The sequence below is a fragment of the Olea europaea genome, chromosome 8 (assembly GCF_002742605.1).
Source record: "Olea europaea var. sylvestris chromosome 8, O_europaea_v1, whole genome shotgun sequence".
Taxonomy (NCBI): Eukaryota; Viridiplantae; Streptophyta; class Magnoliopsida; order Lamiales; family Oleaceae; genus Olea; species Olea europaea.
The window spans coordinates 15,896,958-15,918,432 of NC_036244.1; the positions used below are offsets into that span (position 1 = coordinate 15,896,958).

At 32.0% G+C, this 21,475-nt stretch overlaps 2 protein-coding genes across 33 annotated transcripts; one reads left to right on the forward strand and one right to left on the reverse strand.

Moving 5' to 3' along the window:
* Positions 1 to 1,164: 1,164 nt before the first annotated feature.
* On the forward strand, positions 1,165 to 7,284 carry LOC111398964 (B3 domain-containing protein At4g01580-like). Of its 32 annotated transcripts, none has more exons than XR_002703472.1 (8): positions 1,179 to 1,476; positions 2,534 to 2,561; positions 3,862 to 5,512; positions 5,627 to 5,657; positions 6,113 to 6,250; positions 6,347 to 6,498; positions 6,649 to 6,758; positions 6,919 to 7,284. XR_002703472.1 is itself a non-coding variant. In XM_023026144.1 (4 exons), the coding sequence occupies exons 1-3, from the start codon at positions 1,212 to 1,214 to the stop codon at positions 4,358 to 4,360; spliced, it is 657 nt and encodes a 218-aa protein (XP_022881912.1). In that variant the 5' UTR covers positions 1,165 to 1,211; the 3' UTR covers positions 4,361 to 5,512; positions 5,627 to 5,658. The 32 variants fall into 32 exon arrangements, 1 of the variants encoding a protein (XP_022881912.1); XR_002703473.1 differs by having other exon boundaries at positions 3,867 to 5,512; XR_002703478.1 differs by lacking the exon at positions 2,534 to 2,561 and having other exon boundaries at positions 3,862 to 3,946; positions 4,049 to 5,512.
* Positions 7,285 to 12,608: 5,324 nt separating this feature from the next.
* On the reverse strand, positions 12,609 to 14,362 carry LOC111398966 (clavaminate synthase-like protein At3g21360). Its single transcript, XM_023026146.1, has 3 exons — positions 13,776 to 14,362; positions 13,434 to 13,687; positions 12,609 to 13,118 (listed from the first exon to the last, which is right to left on the reverse strand). Exons 1-3 carry the CDS (start codon positions 14,139 to 14,141, stop codon positions 12,773 to 12,775), a joined length of 966 nt encoding a protein of 321 aa, XP_022881914.1. The 5' UTR covers positions 14,142 to 14,362; the 3' UTR covers positions 12,609 to 12,772.
* Positions 14,363 to 21,475: the final 7,113 nt, after the last annotated feature.

Sequence of the window (21,475 nt, forward strand, 5' to 3'; positions counted from 1 at the left end):
TTTTGCCTTTTGTGTTTTTTTTTTTTTTTTTTTTTTTTTTTTTTTTGCTTTTGGTTTTCAAGGAATTCCATTTCTCACCAAAATGGTGAGAATTGGAATTCTTTATTACTGTAGTATGTTTTTATTTTTATTTTTTCGATTTTTAAAATTTTTTTTTACAATGGAAACAAATTCTAAGAATTACTGAAAATTTTTTTCCCTTTAGCTGATAATTTTCATGTAAAACAAAGCCAAACGAACGTCAAAAGATAAATGATTTTCTTGAATTTTTTTGTTGGCAATGGAAACAAATTTCATCCTCAATACTAGTAAATTCTCTCCCTTTAATCGACAATTTTCATATAAAACAAAGTCAAACGAACACTAAAAAACTTTTATTTCAACATTTTTCACTTGAAAAATTATACCTATCAAACACAATAATTTACAATTCCCAATAAAACAATTTTTAGGCAATTCAATTCTCTGAAATTCGTTTTCTTTCCATCCAAATTTCATTTTTGCAATCAAACGGACCTAAATATTTTCTGTTTCTCGACAAAATTATGAATCTTAGCAGCCCAATTGGTGTTTAGATGCCTCACATTTCATTCAGCTTATCTTTTAATGTCATGTATTGTTAGATAGACGTGTGTTAGCACTTGTTCGGCTACATACTCTTGATTATAGTGACAAAGGTAGAAGTTCACTCTAGGTGTATGAGACGACCCTTAGCAGCTGTCTTATTGATTGAGAAAACATGAATTTAGCCCATCGGGGCATAGCCCACTGGTACAAAGGACAAGAGTGAGGTAGTCTTAGTCTTGTTGACAGTCGCAGTGTGAGGATTCGATTCCTGAGATATGGAATTGGACTCTTTGTGGGCATTAGTGTACGGACAAGTTCTTGTTTCCTGGCCTGTTGGGACACATCCCGAGATTTACCTTCCTCACGATGCTCCAAGAGCGGAGCGATGAGCGATGAGGGCCCTCAATGTTGGGGTTTAATCTTTTTGAGAAAACATGAATTTAAGACATTTGATTTAAATGAAAAAAATTAGAAGTTCATTTCTTGGTTTTTGGTCTGAAGGAAGCTTTCTTTGACTATTCCTATTTCCCTATCCCTATAATATAAAAGAGGCACTTCACTTTGGCACTGTTCGTCCTATTTTCTTTTTCCTTTCATTTTTTTTTATTTCGTCCTCACAATTGATTCAAAAATGGCACCGTTTTATGCTCTGCCACTCACGTCCCTTGTCTTCTTTAACATGCCATATTTATGTCAGACGTCATATCCTTTCATCTTTCCCATTCCTCCATCTACTCTCACGCTATCACAAAAAAAATGAGACGACGACACCGCCATTTGCTTTCTCTGCAGCGCAAAGGAAACGACGCCGAGTAGAATATCTGCTTCTAGAAACCATCCAGCCTCTTCCACTCTCATTTGCTTCTTTGTTTGACTGGAACTTCGGCCCTCTCTTTATCTTGTTTCACAGTAAGTTCTCGGCCTATTTTTCGCTGATTTGTTCTTCATGTAGCTCAATCTTGCCGAGAAACTTCATTTCCTGCTAGATTCTTGCTTCTTTATGGATTTGTTTGTTACTTTTTGCAGTTTTATTTAAGATTTTTTTCTTTTTCCCTGTCTGAGATGTGAAAATTTTGTTGGGTTACTCTACATTTGCTTCGATCTACTTCAAAAGCCAAAGATCCTGCTCAATTTTTTTACGATTTTTGTTATCATTGACTATATTCCAATTCTGGCTGTCGTTTTTACTGTAGTTCTAGCATATTTCCAAGAGACATTGCTACTATTTGTAGTTCTAGCATATTCTGTAGTTTATCCGTGTTTTTTTTTTCGCACAGCCTTATCTCTTTTTCTCCAACCAATGTCTCACTCTTCGAACTATCCTCTCACAAAGGGTGTGCCACGACCAAGCACAAAATAGAAGTTGAGTTTTAAGAAAAGGGCAACAACCTTGAAAATTAAACAGTCGAGAAATATGCGCAAACGTACCGGATTATAATAAGGATCCATTGTTTCTCTATGCATTTTAAATAATCGATTTTCATTTTCATTTTTTTGTTAATTAATTGTTGTTAACTCTTATTTTTTTATCGGTGTACTACGGATGAATGACTTTCTATTTGACACATAAATTTGCTATTTATTTGGGGAGTTCTGATTGGCAAACTCATTTCTGGTCTCATTTTTGTTCTCTTTCTTTGGGCATTCTTTTTTTGAGAATAAATTGGAGATTTCAAAGAGAGTAGGGATTTTGAAATGAAGACATTTTATGTTCACAACTTTTCATTTGGGTGTTGTGTTTGGGGTCGTCAAAGCACCCTTCTTGTTATTCTTTTTTAGATTTTAATCTAATCCTTGCAATATTTTTGTGATATTAAAAAATATGAACAAGGAATCGAAAGAATTTTCTGGAGAAAAATGTGACATTTATTTTTTGCTCTTGTGTGGGTTATTGAAACATTGCTTCTGTGACAAATATCACCTTTTCTACTTGGGACAAACCCTCTTCGGCTCTTCCAACTTCCAGACTTCAGCCGCAACGTTTGAGGACTGAGGTAAATTATTTAGTTTTTTGGTTTAATTTCAATAAGTAATTACAATGTGACTTTAGTCTTGTTTGGGTTGATTCTGTTTTGTTGCAATTAATGTTCCTTTAAAATTAACAATGTGTATTTTATTCTTTAGAGCTTTGCTGAAAACCTGTGCCCATTTACTATTTCTTTAATTTGTTTAGTCTTCTTAAGTTCAAACCTACTCTTATATATATTTTTAATCAGACTTTCCACCATTTCGTCTTTGTTTCTTATAGTTCATGAGATTCTATCTTCCAATATTCATCGTGTTTGTATCAAAGTATTTGTTTTATGAGAACTGCTTTGCAATTTGCTCAATTTTCGAACAGTAAGTTATCTGAAGTGATCATACTTGATCTTTTAAATGCTTGACTTCTTGTGTTGTCCACTTGTAAATGCTCGTCTCTGGTTGCTGCAGTGCTTCTGTGTTGTGCATTTCTTTGCAACTTCTCTCGGCCTTTCCTATCTCGTTTTATATTCCTTAACACTCGAATCAACATAATATGCGACTCTGTTTGTAGACTCACATAAGCTTGTTGATTAAGAATGTCTAAATGATGTGAATAAAATTTGTTTTTTTGTGGGTTTTAACTTTAACAAAAGACATTTACATTCATTGATTGCATCACTAACAAAACAAAAAGTATGTGCTTGATGTGAACCCAAAAGTAAGAAAAATAATAGAGTGTAACAATCTGATTATACTTGGTGCAAGATCAGATTAAAGCATAGTTCGAGGAGCTTAGGTCCATGAGGAATTTTTTTTTTTGTTCCAAGATCTTTTTTGGCATTTAGATCTATATATTTGTTGGCATTTATGGATTTACATATATTTTCTACAAGTAATATATGACTATGGATTCTTGCACATCTTATTGTATTCTACTGAAGTATTATGCATGCTCTAATTCTAAGTACAGCCTTGCAATTTTTCTCAAAATTATGTTGCATTTGTGCCATTTTTTCAATCGTATAATTTATTTTATGTTGTTCATTTACTTTAATTCAAATGGGTTGCCAATTCGCAGAATAATCTTCTAAAAAATTTAAGTTAAAGGAGCATTGGTTTTCAATTTTATGTTTTCACCATTTGTCTAAATTTGGGGTAGTAGGAGTAATTGATTAAAAATTGAAAATTTCAGCTTTGGAAAAGAACGATTAGAGATTTTGGACTAGAATTTATGTATAGATGGATTAACTTTCTATTGTACATTTGTCTGACAACAATTCTTTGACATGTTTGGACAATAATTCTTGTATAATCTATATGTTGTCTCTGTAGTATAGATATTATGTCAAACAGAACTGATCTACCACACCGTTTTGTTCAAGCTATCAAACTTTCGTTGGACCATAATGTTCGCTTGGTAAGTCTTCAAATGATCTCTTTGTCACCATTTACTGATAATTAATGAAATTATATACCAAGTAAACCATATTTTCATGAGACTTATATCTTTTTCCTATAGTTGCTTCCTAGATCTTTTGTAGAATGCTCAGGACGTGACCTTGGTGATACAGTACGTTTAACTGGTTACGATGGAATTATTTGTAACATACAGTTGGAGAGAGCTGATGATAATATATATCTTGGTACCGGATGGCCACAATTCTTTGATCACCATAACTTAGAAGATGGTTATGTTCTTGTCTTTGAATATAACGGAAATTCTACTTTCGATGTTTCGATATTCGAATGTTCAGGCGTGGAAGTAACGTATGAGTCTGATAGAGACTTCACGTACTGGTACTCCTATCTTCCGAGTAACATTAGAAGCTAATCGCGATGGTCATTGAAAAATTGTATGCTCCTTTGTAACTTAAATCTTTCCTGAACTACACAAAACATTTCCATACTTATCATTCTTGCTGAATTCTGGATTTAACTATTTATAGATTTGTCATTTTGCTTTGTAGTACGTACCTGGGACCTTCGCTCGATTGTTCTTACCAGCGTCTGTCCAGAATGTTCAAATCCATGATTGTTCACATTATAAATGTCCATACGTACAAACTTAAGAACAAATGGTTATCTGCGATCTTTTACCGTAGGTTGGGCATAATATGTTAGAGAGAAGCAACTTCAAATAGGTGACACATGTGTCTTTGAACTTATGAACGATGAAATCCCCATGTTCATGGTGTACAAAGTGTCCAGCATTGATGGAAGTTGGACTCTTACATAAACTGTACATTTCCATTTGCGGCTTTCGTATTTACTTATTATCGGATATTTATCTGTTTTCTTCTGTACAAACACTCCATGACTAATCTATTGGGTATCGAAATTGTAATTTGCCTATTCTTTTTTGGTTTCAAATTGGCATTGAATTTGTACATTTAAATTTATTCTTATTAAATTCGATTGAAAACAATCTAAACAAAATACTATGAGTCTATATGAATAGTATTTCCGCCTAACTCAATTTTTAGGTATTTCTTTCGGTGCGCCTACATTTAGCTTTCAAGGGTATACCTTCGTGCCACTAAAAATGTTTATTCTTACTTCATGTATGCTCTAATATATAATTGGTTTTTTTCCTGTATCTCCACTTCAAATGCGCTTTAATTCTTACACTTCTACTTACTTCATGAAGCTCCACATTTTTCTACAGGTATATCTAAAGAGTCAAATATGAATGATAATACTTGAGCTTCTTCCAAAGCATTTATCACTAAATTTAGAAAGAACTCTCCTGAAAGATTACCATAATTTGAAAGAACAATTAAATATCTTCATGGAAAACTTATCTTTTGTTTATAACTACAAAGTGAACATTATAGAACTCAAACAAGAGATGACTTCTCTGTCAACATATTTGATTGTTCTTTTAGATTGTGTTATTATTTTAGGAGAGTTCTTTTTTAAGTTTGGTGATAGTTACTTTGGAAGAAGCTCAAACTTTAGACTCCAGCATATTTCATATTAAGAGGTAATTCCTAAACCTACGTCAATTTTTCCTCAATTTAAAGTCCTGAATTATGTGTTCAGAAGGAATTATATTGTCATTGTATAATCAATTGTGAAACCATTTTTGTTCCAGCAGTTGAAAATATCTCTATGCCTCAGAAGCCCAGGTATTCTCTTCTTTTCTTTGCACACTTCTCTCCTCCTCAGCGTGATGGTCATTAGGATTTCTTAATGCTTGTTGAGTCGAATTTAAATTCATGTTTGTTCACAGTTTTTATCTTAGCCAATAATGCTTAGAGTTTCTTTAAATTAATTGTATTCAATTGCATATAATGCAATTGGAGTGTTAACAAAGGTATAAACAGGGGTTCAAGTATTCGTTAGACCAACTAACAAGCTACGGAAGCTCTTACCTTGCATGAACTATCAGTTTGTATTATTCGTTTAACTATTCTAACTATTTGTTTTTTTTATTGAAAGCAGGAGAAAAAAAAAATCAAATCATTTCATTTTTACTTGTATGGAAATTATTCTTTTTTAATACAACATTGGTTTAGGCGTCAATCGGATCTTATAGCTTTAATAGTGTACGTGAATAAAACTTTTTGCTTTACGAATGTAGGTCTAGAAATAGGTGGTCAGCTGAACTTGGAAACAAGGATTCGGTTAGCTGAACTTGGCAACAAGGATCTAGGTGGCTCATGCGGCTCTCGAGCATCGCTTGAAGGTAACACAATAAAAAAGGATTATTGCATTCAGGGTAGGGTAATCTCTACTTCTAATAATTTCATTATCCTCAATCTTTTTCTTCTTTTGTTTTGTTCTCTTTACTAATTGTTACACTTTGTGAGTTTAGCCCTCTGAAATGTGACGATGAGTTAGAGATTATTGGAAGGACATTAAAAAGGAACAGTGTGTCTGTCACTGTAGTTAACTTTGATGAGGAAGATGAGGAAATGCCCTTTTTGACATGCTGACCCCATGTTGCAAAGTACTGCTCTATTTTACGTATGCTTCTCACTAGAATATGGTCCTACATTTTACTTTGAACGATTGCTAATTTTGCATAATTCGACATATTCATTACAGGAATCGTATTGTATATTCAAGTGCAAAACTATCCCATTTGATACCTTGTAATTTTTAATTTTTTAGCAGTTGATGGCAGTATTGTTGCAAAGAAAAGACGCATTAGAATGGGCTCATACAGGAAAAGATGCCGTCAAGTCAATCTGGTTCTTGCCTGTTCTAAAAAATATTATACTTTGGTAGGTTTTCTACTACTCGTTCCTGTTGTTCATTGTAGTACTCGATATAAAAATGAAGTACTCAAAGAATATACTTCTCTTATGGTTCAACTTATAATCTCTTGCACCATTTATGTTCTTCGATCTGACCATTTATTTATTTAGTTTCTTCTTTTCTTAGGTTTGTACCCTTACTTAATGCAATCATTTACCGTGGTGATAGAGAGGTCACGGAAGAAATTAAAAGCACATGCCAGAAATAATAGAGCCCAGACACTATTACTTTCTACTCAGTTCTGGAAACTGCACCTTTGTTGTGTCTTATGTATAGTTATCTTTGATCTCTGTGTACCTTTGATTATGTCAATTTATCTTCGAGATATCTGGTTATCTTTAACGTTGATGTTCCCAATGATTTTAATTCTTTATGCACTTTCACCAACAAATGTACAAGAACTTTCATACTTCTAACTTGTAACTTTGTTTTGTTTTGTAGCACTACTTTTGCACAAAACCTCTTCAATGAAGTTTAAATTTAGCAGGAGTGTATTGTTGGCTTCATGATATTTTTCTACATGTACTTAAATGTATGGTGTATCGAATTCAGCTTTTAAGATGTATAAATCATCTTTTACTTACTCATTAGAATAATATTTTTTTACTTGTCTTCATCTTTAAATTAAAAGGCATGCAGAAATTTGATTTGACGAATATGAGATATCTTCCAACACTAACACAGCTTCCTTTTTTTTCCTTCTTTTTTCCCGACACTATTACGTACTCGATTATACCAAAACACGTGCATCTCACTAGTATTTTAAGAAAAATTCTACTTGTACATAATTATTGCACATAATGGTGTCCATAATGTGATATGACAATCATCTGGTTGTTAATGTGCAAGTGTGATATTTGAATTAAAGGTTTGATCCAGTGTCACGTGTAATTATGAACACCATTATAAAGACAATTATGTACATGTAGCACTTCCCTTATTTTATTTGTGGAGGCATGGTAGCTTCTGGTTAGTGTATCGTTATCTGCTAATTGTGCATGTTAGAAAATTAATAAAGGGTAATTAACTCAAAAAGTCTTTCTTTCGTCTTTATTGGATATATTGTGTTTGTCGTTTCACTTTTGACATTTGGGTTATCAAATTGATCATTCTTAGTGTTAAAGATCGATCATTTTTAGTGTTAAATGTCCTTCCTGTTGGTTTCATCCATTTATTTTGCTTTGTATATGATATTAAAAGGACAATCTTGTCCTTAAATTTTAAATAAACAAGAAAAAATAAATAGAAAAAAGCCAAGTAACACGATAAAAAAAAAAATAAAGGAAAGAAAAATTCAAAGTAATAAAATAAAAGTTGGTCTAGATGACATTATATGACTCTAAATAAAAGATATAATTAAATGAGTCATATTATTTTATCTTTATTTGAGTCTATCACATAGTGCCATCAAGATCAATACTCATCAGGTAATTCATAATTGTAGCAAATATTGTGCTTAATTCAAGGCACTTCAAAGCAAGAGGAACATTACTTATTCCAAGTCATCTAAAGTTCCTAACGGACAAGCAGTATATTATTGTTCCCATCCAAGAATTATTATTATTACCAGTCTTGTGCCATGCAATGCATGGCTTGAATTTTATAAAAGGAGATATTAACATATTAAATAAGGAAACAAAGGGAGACTGCAAACAATAAAAAATTGATTCGATTAATTAAACGATTTAATTATATCAATTAGATATTCAACAATAAAAAAAATGATTCGATTAATTAAACGACTTACTTATATTGAATAAAGTATTATCAAATACGTCATTTATAAGTAAAATAATCACTTAGACTAAAATAATAATGTTTGAAAAAATACATTTGAATTATAGCAACAAGAAATTGAGCCAACAAATTTTTCATCTTAATTATTTTAACATCTAAAAAAAAATTATATATAAAAAAAATTCGATAATTTTTAGGAATTTTTTTTCTTATTGTGACTTTTTCTTCTTGATAAATTAATTTTTAAAATAATCTAATACAATTTTTTGCATAAAAGAATGATTATTAAAAAATTTTACGTTAAAACCAAAAAAAAAAAAAAATGACGTCAAACAAAAAAGAATTAAAAAGGAAAAAAGAAACAATTTTTTTAAAAAAATGCATTTTTAACACATACGTTTAATCTCCGTTTAACTATTTTCGATATTTATTTAGATCATTCGATATCTCTACGATATAGTTCTCAAAATGAGTTTTGAGAGAATGTAAACATTTACTGATTCAACTATTGTAAAATCGTCGACGAATTTTTAAAGTTAACTTGTTATCGAAAATTTCGAGATAGTAATAAAATAATTGATTTTTTTTAAGAAAAATGAATTATGCGTATTTTTTAACACATACGTTTAATGTCCGTTTAACTATTTTTGATATCTATTTAGATCATTCGATGTCTCTACGAAATAGTTCTCAAAATGAGTTTCGAGAAAATGTAAAATATTTATCGATTCGACTATCGCACAGTAGTCGATGAATTTTTAAAGTTAGTTTGTTATCGAAAATTTCGAAATATAGTTTGAAAATGCCTACATTGACGTCTGATAACATTTGCTATGATTGACCGTTTCACGCACCGTTAACGACGTGCAATACTATGTCGCGAGTACTTCAAAACGATATTAAGAGTATAATATTTCGACTTCATTTGATATCCCGTAATGAGCCTGAAAATAAACACAAAAACATAAGTAAAAAAAATTCGAGAGAATGTAAAACATTTATCGATTCGACTATCGTATAATCGTCGACGAATTTTTAAAGTTAACTTGTTATCGAAAATTTCGAAATAGTAATAAAATAATTGATTTTTTTTAAGAAAAACGAATTATTCGTATTTTTTAACACATACGTTTAATATCCTTTTAACTACTTTTGATATCTATTTAAATCATTCGATGTCTCTACGATATAGTTCTCAAAATGAGTTTCGAGAAAATGTAAAATATTTATCGATTCGATTATCGCACAGTCGTCGATAAATTTTTAAAGTTAGCTCATTATCGAAAATTTCGAAATATAGTTTGAACATACCTACTTTGACGTCCGATAACATTTGCCATGATTGACCGTTTCACGCACCGTGAACGACGTGCAATACTATGTCGCGAATACTTCAAAACGATATTAAAAATATAATATTTCGACTTTATTTGATATTCCGTAATGAACCTGAAAATGAACACAAAAATATAAGTAAAAAAAAAATTAAAAATTTGAATTCAGGCACTCCGCGCTGTGCGGAGTGCTTGGAAAATTTTATTTTATTTTATTTTATTATTTTTTTAAGACTTTTTTTTGGGTAATTCGACCATAATTTTGGCTACGGTTATCAGAATCCTGTCCATGACCCCAATTCGAAAAACTCTTTTCGATGCGCACGTCGTGGCCACCCAGCTACGCTGGGTGGACATCTTTTTCGAGGTCAAAATTTGATGTTTTCCCTTCCAAATCTCCTATAGTTATTTTCTTCATTTACGCGTTTGATGTACATTTAACTATTTTCGATCTTCATTTAAATAATTCGATATGTCTATAATATAATTCTCGAAATGAGTTTGATAGAATATAGAAAATATATTTTTTATAGATGTTGCATAAAATATTTTTTTTTTGTTTTTGGCATAAAAATTCCTAATAAAATTATTATCGCCCTACTTTTCTTAATTCCTTTACGTAAAATATATAAAAAAATATATTTTCTATATGACATCGAAACTCATTTCGAGCACTATATCATAGACACGTCAAATGATTTAAATGAATATCGAAAATAGTTAAACAAACATCAAACGCGTAAATGAAGAGGAAGGAAAAATAGCGAATTTTGACCTTGAAAACGATGTCCACCCAGTCTGGCGAGGTGGCCACGACGTGCGCGTCGAAAAGAGCTTTCCAAATTGGGGTTATGGGCACGATTCTGACAACCGTAGCCAAAGTTATGGTCGAATTACCAAAATAATCCATAAAAAAAAAAAAAAAAAAAAAAATTTAGTGGGGGGGGGGCGCTGCGCGGAGTGCTCACTGGCAAAAAAAAAAAATTTAGTGCGCGGAGTGCTCACTTGCAAGCACTCCGTGCAGCGCGGAGTGTCTAATTTTACTCTTTTTCTTCTGGTTTTTTTCTCTTACGGACTTATTTTTTTTTCTAAATTTATTATTATTATTTTTTTAATTTGGCTATAAGTTTTGCTACAGTTGTCGGAATTGAGCCCATGACCCCAATTCAGAAAGCTCTTTTCGACACGCACGTCATGGCCACATAGCTTCGCTTGGTGGACATCGTTTTTGAGGTCAAATTTCACCGTTTTCCCTTCCAAATCCCCAATTATAGTTTGACGTCAAGTTTAAAAAATGCGTATAACTCGTCATTTTTTTAACGCAACATCTATAAAAAATATATTGTCTATATTTTATCGAACTCGTTTCGAGAACTATATTATGGACTCATCGAATTGATCTAAATGAATATCGAAAATAGTTAAAGTTACATCAAACGGGTTTCTTAAAAAGTTTACAAAAAAAATATATTAATAGTATAATTAAAAATTAAAATTAAAATTAAAAAAAAAAACTTGTCTGTGCAAAGTCAACAACTGTGGGTGCAAGTGACCATTAAGCCCTCAATGTGTTAATTAGTGTAAGGCGGGATTTTCAAGGGTAAAGTGGGAAAACAATGTAAAGGAAGAAAAAAAAGAACAAAGAAAAGGACAAACTACTGTAGCAAAACCGGATAAATTGGATTTAAGTGTGAAAACGGCTGTAACATAAATGAACAGTATCAAAAGCCTCTCTTTTAAGAAAGTAAAGATTATTATTATTATTATTATTATTATTTTCTCAGCACGCAAATCAGTTCTTAAGATGTCTGAAGTTGGAATTTTGTAAAGACAAATCTGAAAACTGCATATAAGGCAAGACCTTTTACGTAAAATCCAGATAGGAGATATATTTTGCTAGTATGTTCTCACCCATATCACGAGTCCAATGACAAATCTGAACTAAAGGTTCGTTTGATTGAAACGAATTCCATGGAAAATGTCACATCCGAGAAGTTCATTTTTTATTTTGACCGTTTTATACGAAAGTGGAAATGTAGTTTGAATTTCAAAGTACAAACGCTTAAATCATGTTTTTGGCCGATTTCATGGAAATTGAATTCTTATGATTTTGGTGGTTTTTCTTTTCCAACTTACATGGAATTGATTTGTATTTTCCACATTTGCAATCAAATGGACCCTAAATTCAAAATCAATGGGTGCAAAATTGGCTTAATGCTCTAAATGGGTTTAGAATTGGAAGGGGAAGGGAGGGTAGGGGACGGGGACGGTGGGGGGATTTGAAGAAGAAAGAGAACCATATTATTTTCTTCTATCTGTTTTTTCATTTTTCTTTTGTCTTTTTTATTTTTTTTTTCTTCTTTTATTTTAAATTAGAGCGCAAATATTCTCCTTCTCAGGTCATGTTCAAAGCACGTGCTTATTTAATAGAATACATCGATTGAAATCAAATGAAAAGGATCATTTGCTCAAATAATGATTGATTTAAGGGCCAAAATATCAAAAACAAAATGATAATAACGATTTCTCAACAAAGACAAACGATAAGAACGTTTACGCCAATTACTCATTAGTATACTATTAACTTGCAAAATATCTAACAAATAAGGGAATGAGGAAGAAAAGTTGTAAAAACTAAGGATTAATAGCAAATTTCACTTAATAGTAGTATTTAACATCACAAGTGTTACAATATTAGTTTTCGTAGCAATAGGTGACATTAAGTGAGAAATACAATTAAATGAGTTACATAATTTTACTTTTATTGAGCTTATCACATAGTGTCACTTACACTCATATTGTAGCACCACTAATGATGCTAGATATCATTATTCAATCTCCAAAGAAACATTATTTCATAGCTGTTTATTTTATTTCTTTATTTGCTTAATAGGTCATCGATTTTAAGCTTATTTGCATGTAGTAACCAAGACTTTTCTAGGTGGAAGAGATGGTCGTCTTCCATGAAGCAAAGCCATGTTATCCAAAAAGAGCACATCGCCCTTCTGCCATTTGAATTGGATGCTTTCTTCTTCAATAATCTCTTCACATCTCTTAACAAACTTAGTAGGTATTTCGGTTCCATCAGCCATTTTTGCCGAGCTGTGCTCCTTGCCGTGCATTCCAACCATGGTGTTGAACCACATTCTTCTTCCCTTTCTTCCATCGAACACCCTTGTCAAACTTCTTGGACCCAAAACGGCCTTAACCCCACCATTTGGTAGCCATTCCAAATCCATCCCCAACGCACTAGCCCTGTCACCAACAATATGAATTACTTTCATGATATGTTTAGTGTACTAGACTAGACATAATCAAATTATTTATCTTGATCCTAACCTTATATTCACTGTTCTGAAATTGTGCTTAGGCACGAAGCACCCGACAAGGGCCTTGACATGTCAAAAGGAAATCAACCATTTTGTTGACCATCTAATGCCAGTCTAGGCAGGCCTAGGCTCTCCCATTTTTATTTATTTTTTTTTTGGACTCATTTCTTGAAGAGAAGAGTCGGACCTAATAATCAATGTGGGCATAGATACTAAAATGTAAAAATCTCTTCTTACATACCTCTTCTCTGCTTCTTTAGGGTCTGAGGTGCCAAAAGTATCCTCCCAACCTCGGCCTCTCATCGAAGATGTATCGTTCTTGCTGAGAGCCGTGAATGAATACATCAGTCCTTTCTTGTCTAGATCCTCCACCACGTCTGGAAACTCTTCCAGCATTCGTTCTGTTACTCGAAAACTAGGCACGAATGGCGTCTCTCCGCCCTCTGGTGGCGGTATTTCACAATACAGTATCACCTTTTTTGGTGATTCCGTTATCTAACAACACAAACAAGTAGTAAGCCACATGTATATCTATTCAGAATAAGTGCAATCATAACATGGAGTCATGGACACAGTCACTAACCAGAACCATTTCATGGTGGTAGTATATGAACTCAGAAAGGGGACCTTCATTGGCTGTCCATACCCTTTTATACACGTGTGTTCGTGGTGCGGGTCCCACATACCGTATATCGTCCCATCCAAAGGCTTCTATAATCTCATTGAAGTCCACTGCACTCTTCACATCAAAACCCCGGAGGAGGACAGCACTGTTTTTGATTATCATCTCCTCAAACCACTCCTTGTTCTCCTTCAACGCCGCGACTAATGAGTCCGCATCATTTTTCTCAGCTGCCGGAGGTTGTAGTACTAGTGGCATGGTTTCACTATGCACAAGCTTTTCACCTTCACACTTTCCTACCTTAAAATCCTTACAAGCGAATTCCATTCTCTTTTTTTTTTTTTTCACACACTATTTCTTGATATTGATTATATTTGAGTAACTTGCAGCCTAACTTCGTACATATATAGTGGGCGACTTCATTGTTTTCATCAGCCAGTTCACTAGATGGTGACTTGTTAGTCGGCACAATCTTGATTCTCCTATGTCGTTTAATGAATGTATTTACTATCAAATTTTTCTTGATTCCATCCCGTTGCGTGTTTGGTTACATTTGAAGACTCTTGAGAGTATATACAAAGACGATCATGTTTAGTAAATTATATTGGAAGGAATGAGTCGACGTACAAACCATGATGTCATGTTATGAGCTTGATTACAACCTTCAATTTATTACATTGAGGGATTAGAAAAAATATTTTTAGTTAATTACGATATACTATGTCAAATAATATGTATTAAGAATTTCAATTCATGTTCAAAATTGTGTCAACTTCTAATTGAAACCTAATATAATCTAATCGAATTGAATTAAACTGAACGGAACTGACCCTACCCTGACGAACTAGCTAACTTGTAAAAGTAAGTTTGCTCCCCCGCACCCCAACCCCCAATTTGTTTATGAAAGAATCACTGTATATAAATTGAAAAGGTTCCATAGCCAGCAGTTTTTAACTTTTTGTAATGGACAAAAACAATGCCAAGCATAGTAACAAAAGAATACTAGGATATGTATCCTAATCGTCTTGTTTATTTGTTTCTTTATCTCTTTATGAACTTCATTTAATTACTTTTAAAAAAGTAACTAATAAATATTTCATGGTAGATTTTTGCATAAACATAGAGGAAAAAATGGACAATTAATTAAGCTTGGAAAATTTATAAATCGTTTAATAACCCTCCATTTTATCGAATTTATAAACTATTTATAAATTGGTTGCCAAATGGAGACTAATTATTAAACAGTTTAATTAATGATATTGGTGATGAGGACTCTAAAGTATATTCTTGAGGAAAATCTATTATTTGAAGTCACAAGAATAGTTTAAATGGAAAATGTTTCAACCTAATTGCTATCGAAGGATATGTACAAAATTACAAATAAATAACTAGAAATTAAATATATTAACATTAATTCGAACCAAAGGGATTATCTCCTTAGGAAGGTTTGGAGATATTGTCTCCTTATAAAATGATTTTCGTTGATATTGATACAATTTCTAGAAATTTTCGAGAAGGAAAAATTTGCATATATTATAAAAAAGTTTTGAAATATTGCAAAAGCGGGCGCTCCCAACCCATAGCTCTAAATCGATTTGGAACGAAGTTAATCCCCAAATTCTTTCGTCTCTTCCCTTTTTGTTATTTCCTTTATTCTCTCCACTAAAGTTTATTTCCCTTTATGTATATATGTATATTAGTCTATTTTTTATTTATTAAGATATAAAATATAAATTGAGAAGGAGGATAAGATATAAGCGAGTGATGTTTTTTTGAAGAAATAAATGATTGATATTAGATTCAAATACAATTGTTTTTTTTTAATTTTCTTTTATCTATAATATATTAAATATTATATCACGTAAGAATCAATTTTTTGAACAATTCTAACCCTACTATAATTTAATTATTTCAATAATACTTTACTTTTCGTTTTTCAATATGTATTTAATGTATTATTTAGCCATTTAATTACTATAAATGTAAATGTATATTTGACATATTCATTTCACTTATGTGCTTTCATTAATGTATGAATTACCTTTATTAATTTTTAATTAATTAACATTCACATTCATTTAAATAATATTTATCTTTCTTTATGCATTTCAATGTGTTATTAATTTCAATAATAAATCAATTAGAATTTCACATTTAAGAATGCATTTCATAAACTTTGACTAGTAAATAAAAATAGAAACTTGCCACCTAGATATTAGGGAAGTCGAATTCTTGTAATTTTTTAGACAAGGTTTGATTTTCTAGACTAACGCAACCAAGAGGAAGTAAAAAGAGGAAAGGTCCAAAAGCAAAAGAAACAAGAGAAAAAAAGAGACAAGAAGAGAATAAAAATATAGAAAGTAAGTGATGTATTGATTTTTATTATTATTTTTTTAAAGAAAATTATTGATGTATAGAATTTTGAACATAGAATGATGGAAAAAGAGATAAATAGGGGCGGGTAAAAGTTCGAGATCACACTGGCTAGTTCAATTTGATTTTGCTTAACTTTCAATTATTTCTAGATAATAAAGTTGAGAATCGATTGATTTTAATATTCATAATAAAAAAATCTGATCTAACCTGATTACACACACATATGAACTCTTCATTACATATGCAAACTTCAAGGTATTTGCTTTGGCTAACTAGGCTCTATATCTCACAATTATTAATATTTTTAAAATAACTCAAACCATCTGAACCTAATCAATTATGTAGATGGTTTGTGTTAAACTTTCAACTCATTTTAGGAAGTGTCTATAATTAATGATTTAAATTATAAGCACTTTCAAAAATAAATGGGTAATACTTGTGAATCTTGTGAAATATATGGAAAAAAATTGATTTGACCAATATAATTGCTAAATGTAGGCTGGATGGACAAAAATTGTTTATTGCTCCGTCAAACATGCCAATGGCGATGTTTTTTTTCAATTTTGTTGTTGGAAAAAGGAATATAAAAAGTAAGTGTTGTTGGACAGCCTTTGTCACAGTCGATCTAGACTGGCAAACATAGTTTTTGACACAAGAATTAGGACTTGGCTGTGATATGTAATTTGGACTAAATTCAAAATCCAAAAATTGCAACAAAGTATGTTTGGATTCTTGGATATTGACATAAATTGCACACTTTTGTCCATCCTATAGTTGATGTGTGACTTTTCTGCACGTATAGATAGAGGAATTATGTGAACTTGCTTTACATGTTAATCCTCATTGAATAACATTATGGGCATGTATAGTTTGGCAATGACGAATAATATACTGATAGTTTGCGTTTTACGTAGACGATATGTAACTAAGTTTTGCTTATTGTCTAACATCAGTTGAACTTATGGAGGTCCATTTATTTTTTTTAAGGTAATTTTTTTTCTATGTAACAGTCTAATATAATTTATTATTATTATTATTTTGTCTCCCTGACTTCGTCCTGATTATGGACTTGTAGGGCTACAAGATCCTAATCCTAAAATAGTTCGACATAGACTGCTAAAATGTATGCCAAGTTGGCCAACGCTACAATTCATACATGTCAGATTTGCACAACGTAAGTTGTAATTGCTTCTCAACGCACATCACCTTTCAATACCAAAGTAGAAAAGTATTCAGGCTTGCATGAAAGAGGAATGATCTAAATTTCTGTTTGATAGACTGACCATTTAAAGAAGATTAATATTTATGGCTGGATTATGTTTTGTATTTTTATTGATTTTTGGGTAATATTTGCGATGATTTACAAGAGAATTGTTATTTTGAGTAATTGGCCGTTGTAGAAAATGTCTCTTAGTAGCGCATGTTTGATTAATTTATTGTATATACTTTACAAAATTGAATTATTGATAATCTCAACAAGTATAATAAAAATATTATTTCTTATATTCAAATTTAATGAGTAGCATTACCTTTATAAAATTGAATTATTTATAATCTTTTTGGCAGAAAAAAAAAACATGTTAGCTTCTCTCAGTTGACTACCTTAATAACACATTTTTCTAGTCTAATTCCAAAATATTTATCTTTTGCTATTCGCTACATTAATATGATGTTTTTAAATGTGAATAGGAAGTTCCAATAGAGAAGGGAAACTATAGGAAGAGAAGAGTTTTCAAGAAAGTGTCGTAGAAAATGTTTTTACAAAGAAACTACATGATTTTGAAATATTAAAGTCACACTGAGCACACATCATATGCGTAATGTTAATGAATAGAACAAATATTAGTTTGAATCCAATGTTTTATTCCTAACGCGGACTTGAGGCTTAACCAAAACTACATGAAGAACACATATTTCGGCACCAATCATAAATCATCAACTAACAAAGAGAGAAATTCACAATGTTATATCTAGTCGATACTAAATTTACAACAAGCATCAATTGGAATGCCAACAGCGTCTCTTCATCTCAAAGATGGAACCCTACAAATTTTCTATAATCAACACTAGGTGCACAATCAACATCAAGAATTCAACCAATTCTTAGCACAACCATAATAAACATTAACCTATCAAAGATGGAATTCCTCAAGGTCAGCAATACCAGCCATGCAATCACAATATCTCGAGAAAAAGTATTCTTGAGATAGTATGCAAAACCAATAAAGGAAAGATCTCACCAGCCTTTGCTACTGTTTAGATTAAATTTCTCTCGAATTAATCGTTGGATTTGAATAATAAAAGTGGTGAATGTTGTCTAAATTTCATAGTGATCGGACCGCAGATTATTTAGATACAAATGTTTGATACGCCTGCACAAACTGCTTAACTTATTTGTCCATGTTGCTCTCGGTTTTTCTCTCTTTTTGGGTTTGATTAATGTGTCTCCACACACACCAAATTTTCACTTCAATTCTTCCTATATATAGTAATTGAGGCATCAACTAAAAGTTCTAATGACACTTCCCTTTTCTTTTCCTTTTGTTACAAGGAAAGACAATCCTAATGAGACTCTCCTTTCATTTATCTACGAGGAAATTAGACAGTGTATGGTTTCCTTATTAGGGCATTACGTAAAATTCTTATTTAATCCCCCCATCTCAATCATAATTATCATTAAGAATAATTCCCTTGAGCATGCTCAGGGACAGAGATGCACAAAAACAGGCTGCTGTGGCATGGTCTGATTGGGTGTTATGTTTCTTATTTTTCAAATTTTCCAATCCCGAATCGACACGTGTTGGACCTATTTTTGAATCTACTCTTATAGCATACATCTTACATTGAACTTTTTATTGAACCAAGTTTCCACTGAGCTTAAACCAGAGAGAGAGATGCCCATAGTTTCATTTTCACCCATTTCTCTTCTACTCTTTGCCAGACTCTCAGCTTCTACAGTTGCATTTCTTGTAATGACTTGGGCTCTTTATTCCAAGTCCAGTTTTCTTTCTCATTTCCACTTCCGATAAGACCTAATTTATTCTGTAAAAACCCATATTTCATATTGAAAATTTTGATGAGTTCTCATAATATGTATGTTCCTGCATGCATGTGTACTTTGAATAAGAGGAACTTGTTTTCATTTTTGGGCCGGTGCTGCATCCTTGGCTAATGATGATTGGTTTCCTTCTTGTTAGTGGAGAAGGTATTAATTACATTTGTTCTGTATTTGCAAATTTGGAGCTGGAAATGTTTAATATCTCGAATTCTTGGGGGTTTTGATGAATTTGTGTTTATTTTTCTTTTTATTTTTCCAGCAAGTTTGTGTTAAAAAAATAATTAGTTGTAGTAATGTTCATAACAATAAAATGCAGAAATATAAAACTTATCGTCCGATCGAGTCTCGTGACAGCACAATATCCTAAAGTGAAATTGCCCGTCGATAATTGCTGCGACCTTCGTGGACAATCACTCCCAGTATACAACGATCGTAAACTATTTGTGCAGCAATCAGAAATGATTTTTCCAGAACTCTCAATTGTACTTCAAAATATATGTAAAAACCTGAGTATAAGTAATTCAGAATATGAAAAGGACTGATGCAAGATGATTTTTCTATTTTCTTTCATGTGTGTTTTTTCCTAAACGAGATATGGGTTTATATAGGCCAAATGGAAGTAACAGTCTCCACCATGATCAGAGAGTAATGCAGAATTTTAATGATTGGGTAGTGGGTATTTTAATGACTGTGAGTGGATTGTTACAAAAACAAATGGTCAGAAAATACTGGCTAATTTTACCCATTAAATAATAAAAAAAAAATATTTAGTCAAGGAAGCCCAAGGCCCCAATCAAGACATTTTAATATTTGTGTGGGGAGTGACTCGAACCCCTGACGTCCCACACAAATACCACATTTTCCACCACTTTGGTACTTGATCTAATTTAATTATTTTTTTCACATTTTATATTTATACCATAAATATATAATTATTTGGTGCATCAAAGGTGCCTGGTTCATGGAATTTGAAGAAATTAGTGCATTTGTGTCTTCGTGGACTGGCTCTGGCTTGTCGGATTTTTGGAATTTGGACCAAATTTCACAGACAAGATGGAATTGTGGCTAATTTCTACAGTTTGCATTCATGGATGGGTTTGATCTATGTCTCCCCGTATGTGGCTTAGGTTTGTTTCGCTTTCTTCTAATTGAAATTTATGTCTACTCTCCAATTCTTTTTCGGGGTGAGGTGGAGTCCAGTCCATTTATTATATATTTTAAACAAATTACTTTATTGTTTCGATTAACGTCGTTGATGAGGTGGCTTAATATAGACTTAGTTAATGCATACAAATGTCTTCATTTCAAGTTTAGTAGCCAACTCTAATCATACTATACGACGGATTTTTGAATTAGAGTAATATTACTTGTATATAATTGTTTTAAGGATTGATATAAAGAAAAAGAGGAAAAAATGTTTCGGAAGAGAGAGAGAAAAATGAGAAGAGGAAATCAATTAAATATTAATACAATGTCATGTCATCAATATGTACATCAATTTATAAATGATTATATATATGTTGCATTACTCATTTAATTGATTACTAGCAATATAATATATCATCAAACATCACACCAATGGGCTTAATTAAGTGAATAGTACTACTTGACCATAGCTTTTGACACAGGTTTTGACATAGTGAGGTGGAAAATGGGTTTAAAAAAATGAAAAAAAAAAATCTGCTAACTGGGTACAGATTCAGTCTGGTCCAGCCCATTTAAAACCAATTTTCCACCTTATATTACGCGGCATTTTGGAGGGTGAATTTTAGGGCAAAATTGGCGCGATTTTTTCTCCACTTTCGACTACATCTCTTTCTCGGCTGTGTGATGATGAGAACTTGTGACTGAGGGATGAATGTGACTCATTTTTGATGTCTGGAAGAGAACCATATTTCAAAAAATCTCATTTTCGGTTATTTGAAGTGCTTTGACGACATTGAGAATCAAAAAAAAAATCGGGCTTCTTCAAAAATCGTAAGTACTTGCATCTGTACCACGACCCTTTTTCGTCTTTGCACATGAACATGCAAGATTACTTTGATTTTTACTAATTTATTTACTGTTAAATACATTAGGAAAATCTAGCTACATTCCACTGGACTTAACCTAACATTTGCAGCTGAGAGATGAGCGAAAAAGGTATTGGCATTGGTTATTTATTTCACTGTTACGAATTGTTTAACGATGTCACCTTATGACTAAGGAAATTTTTCGTTTTTTTTCT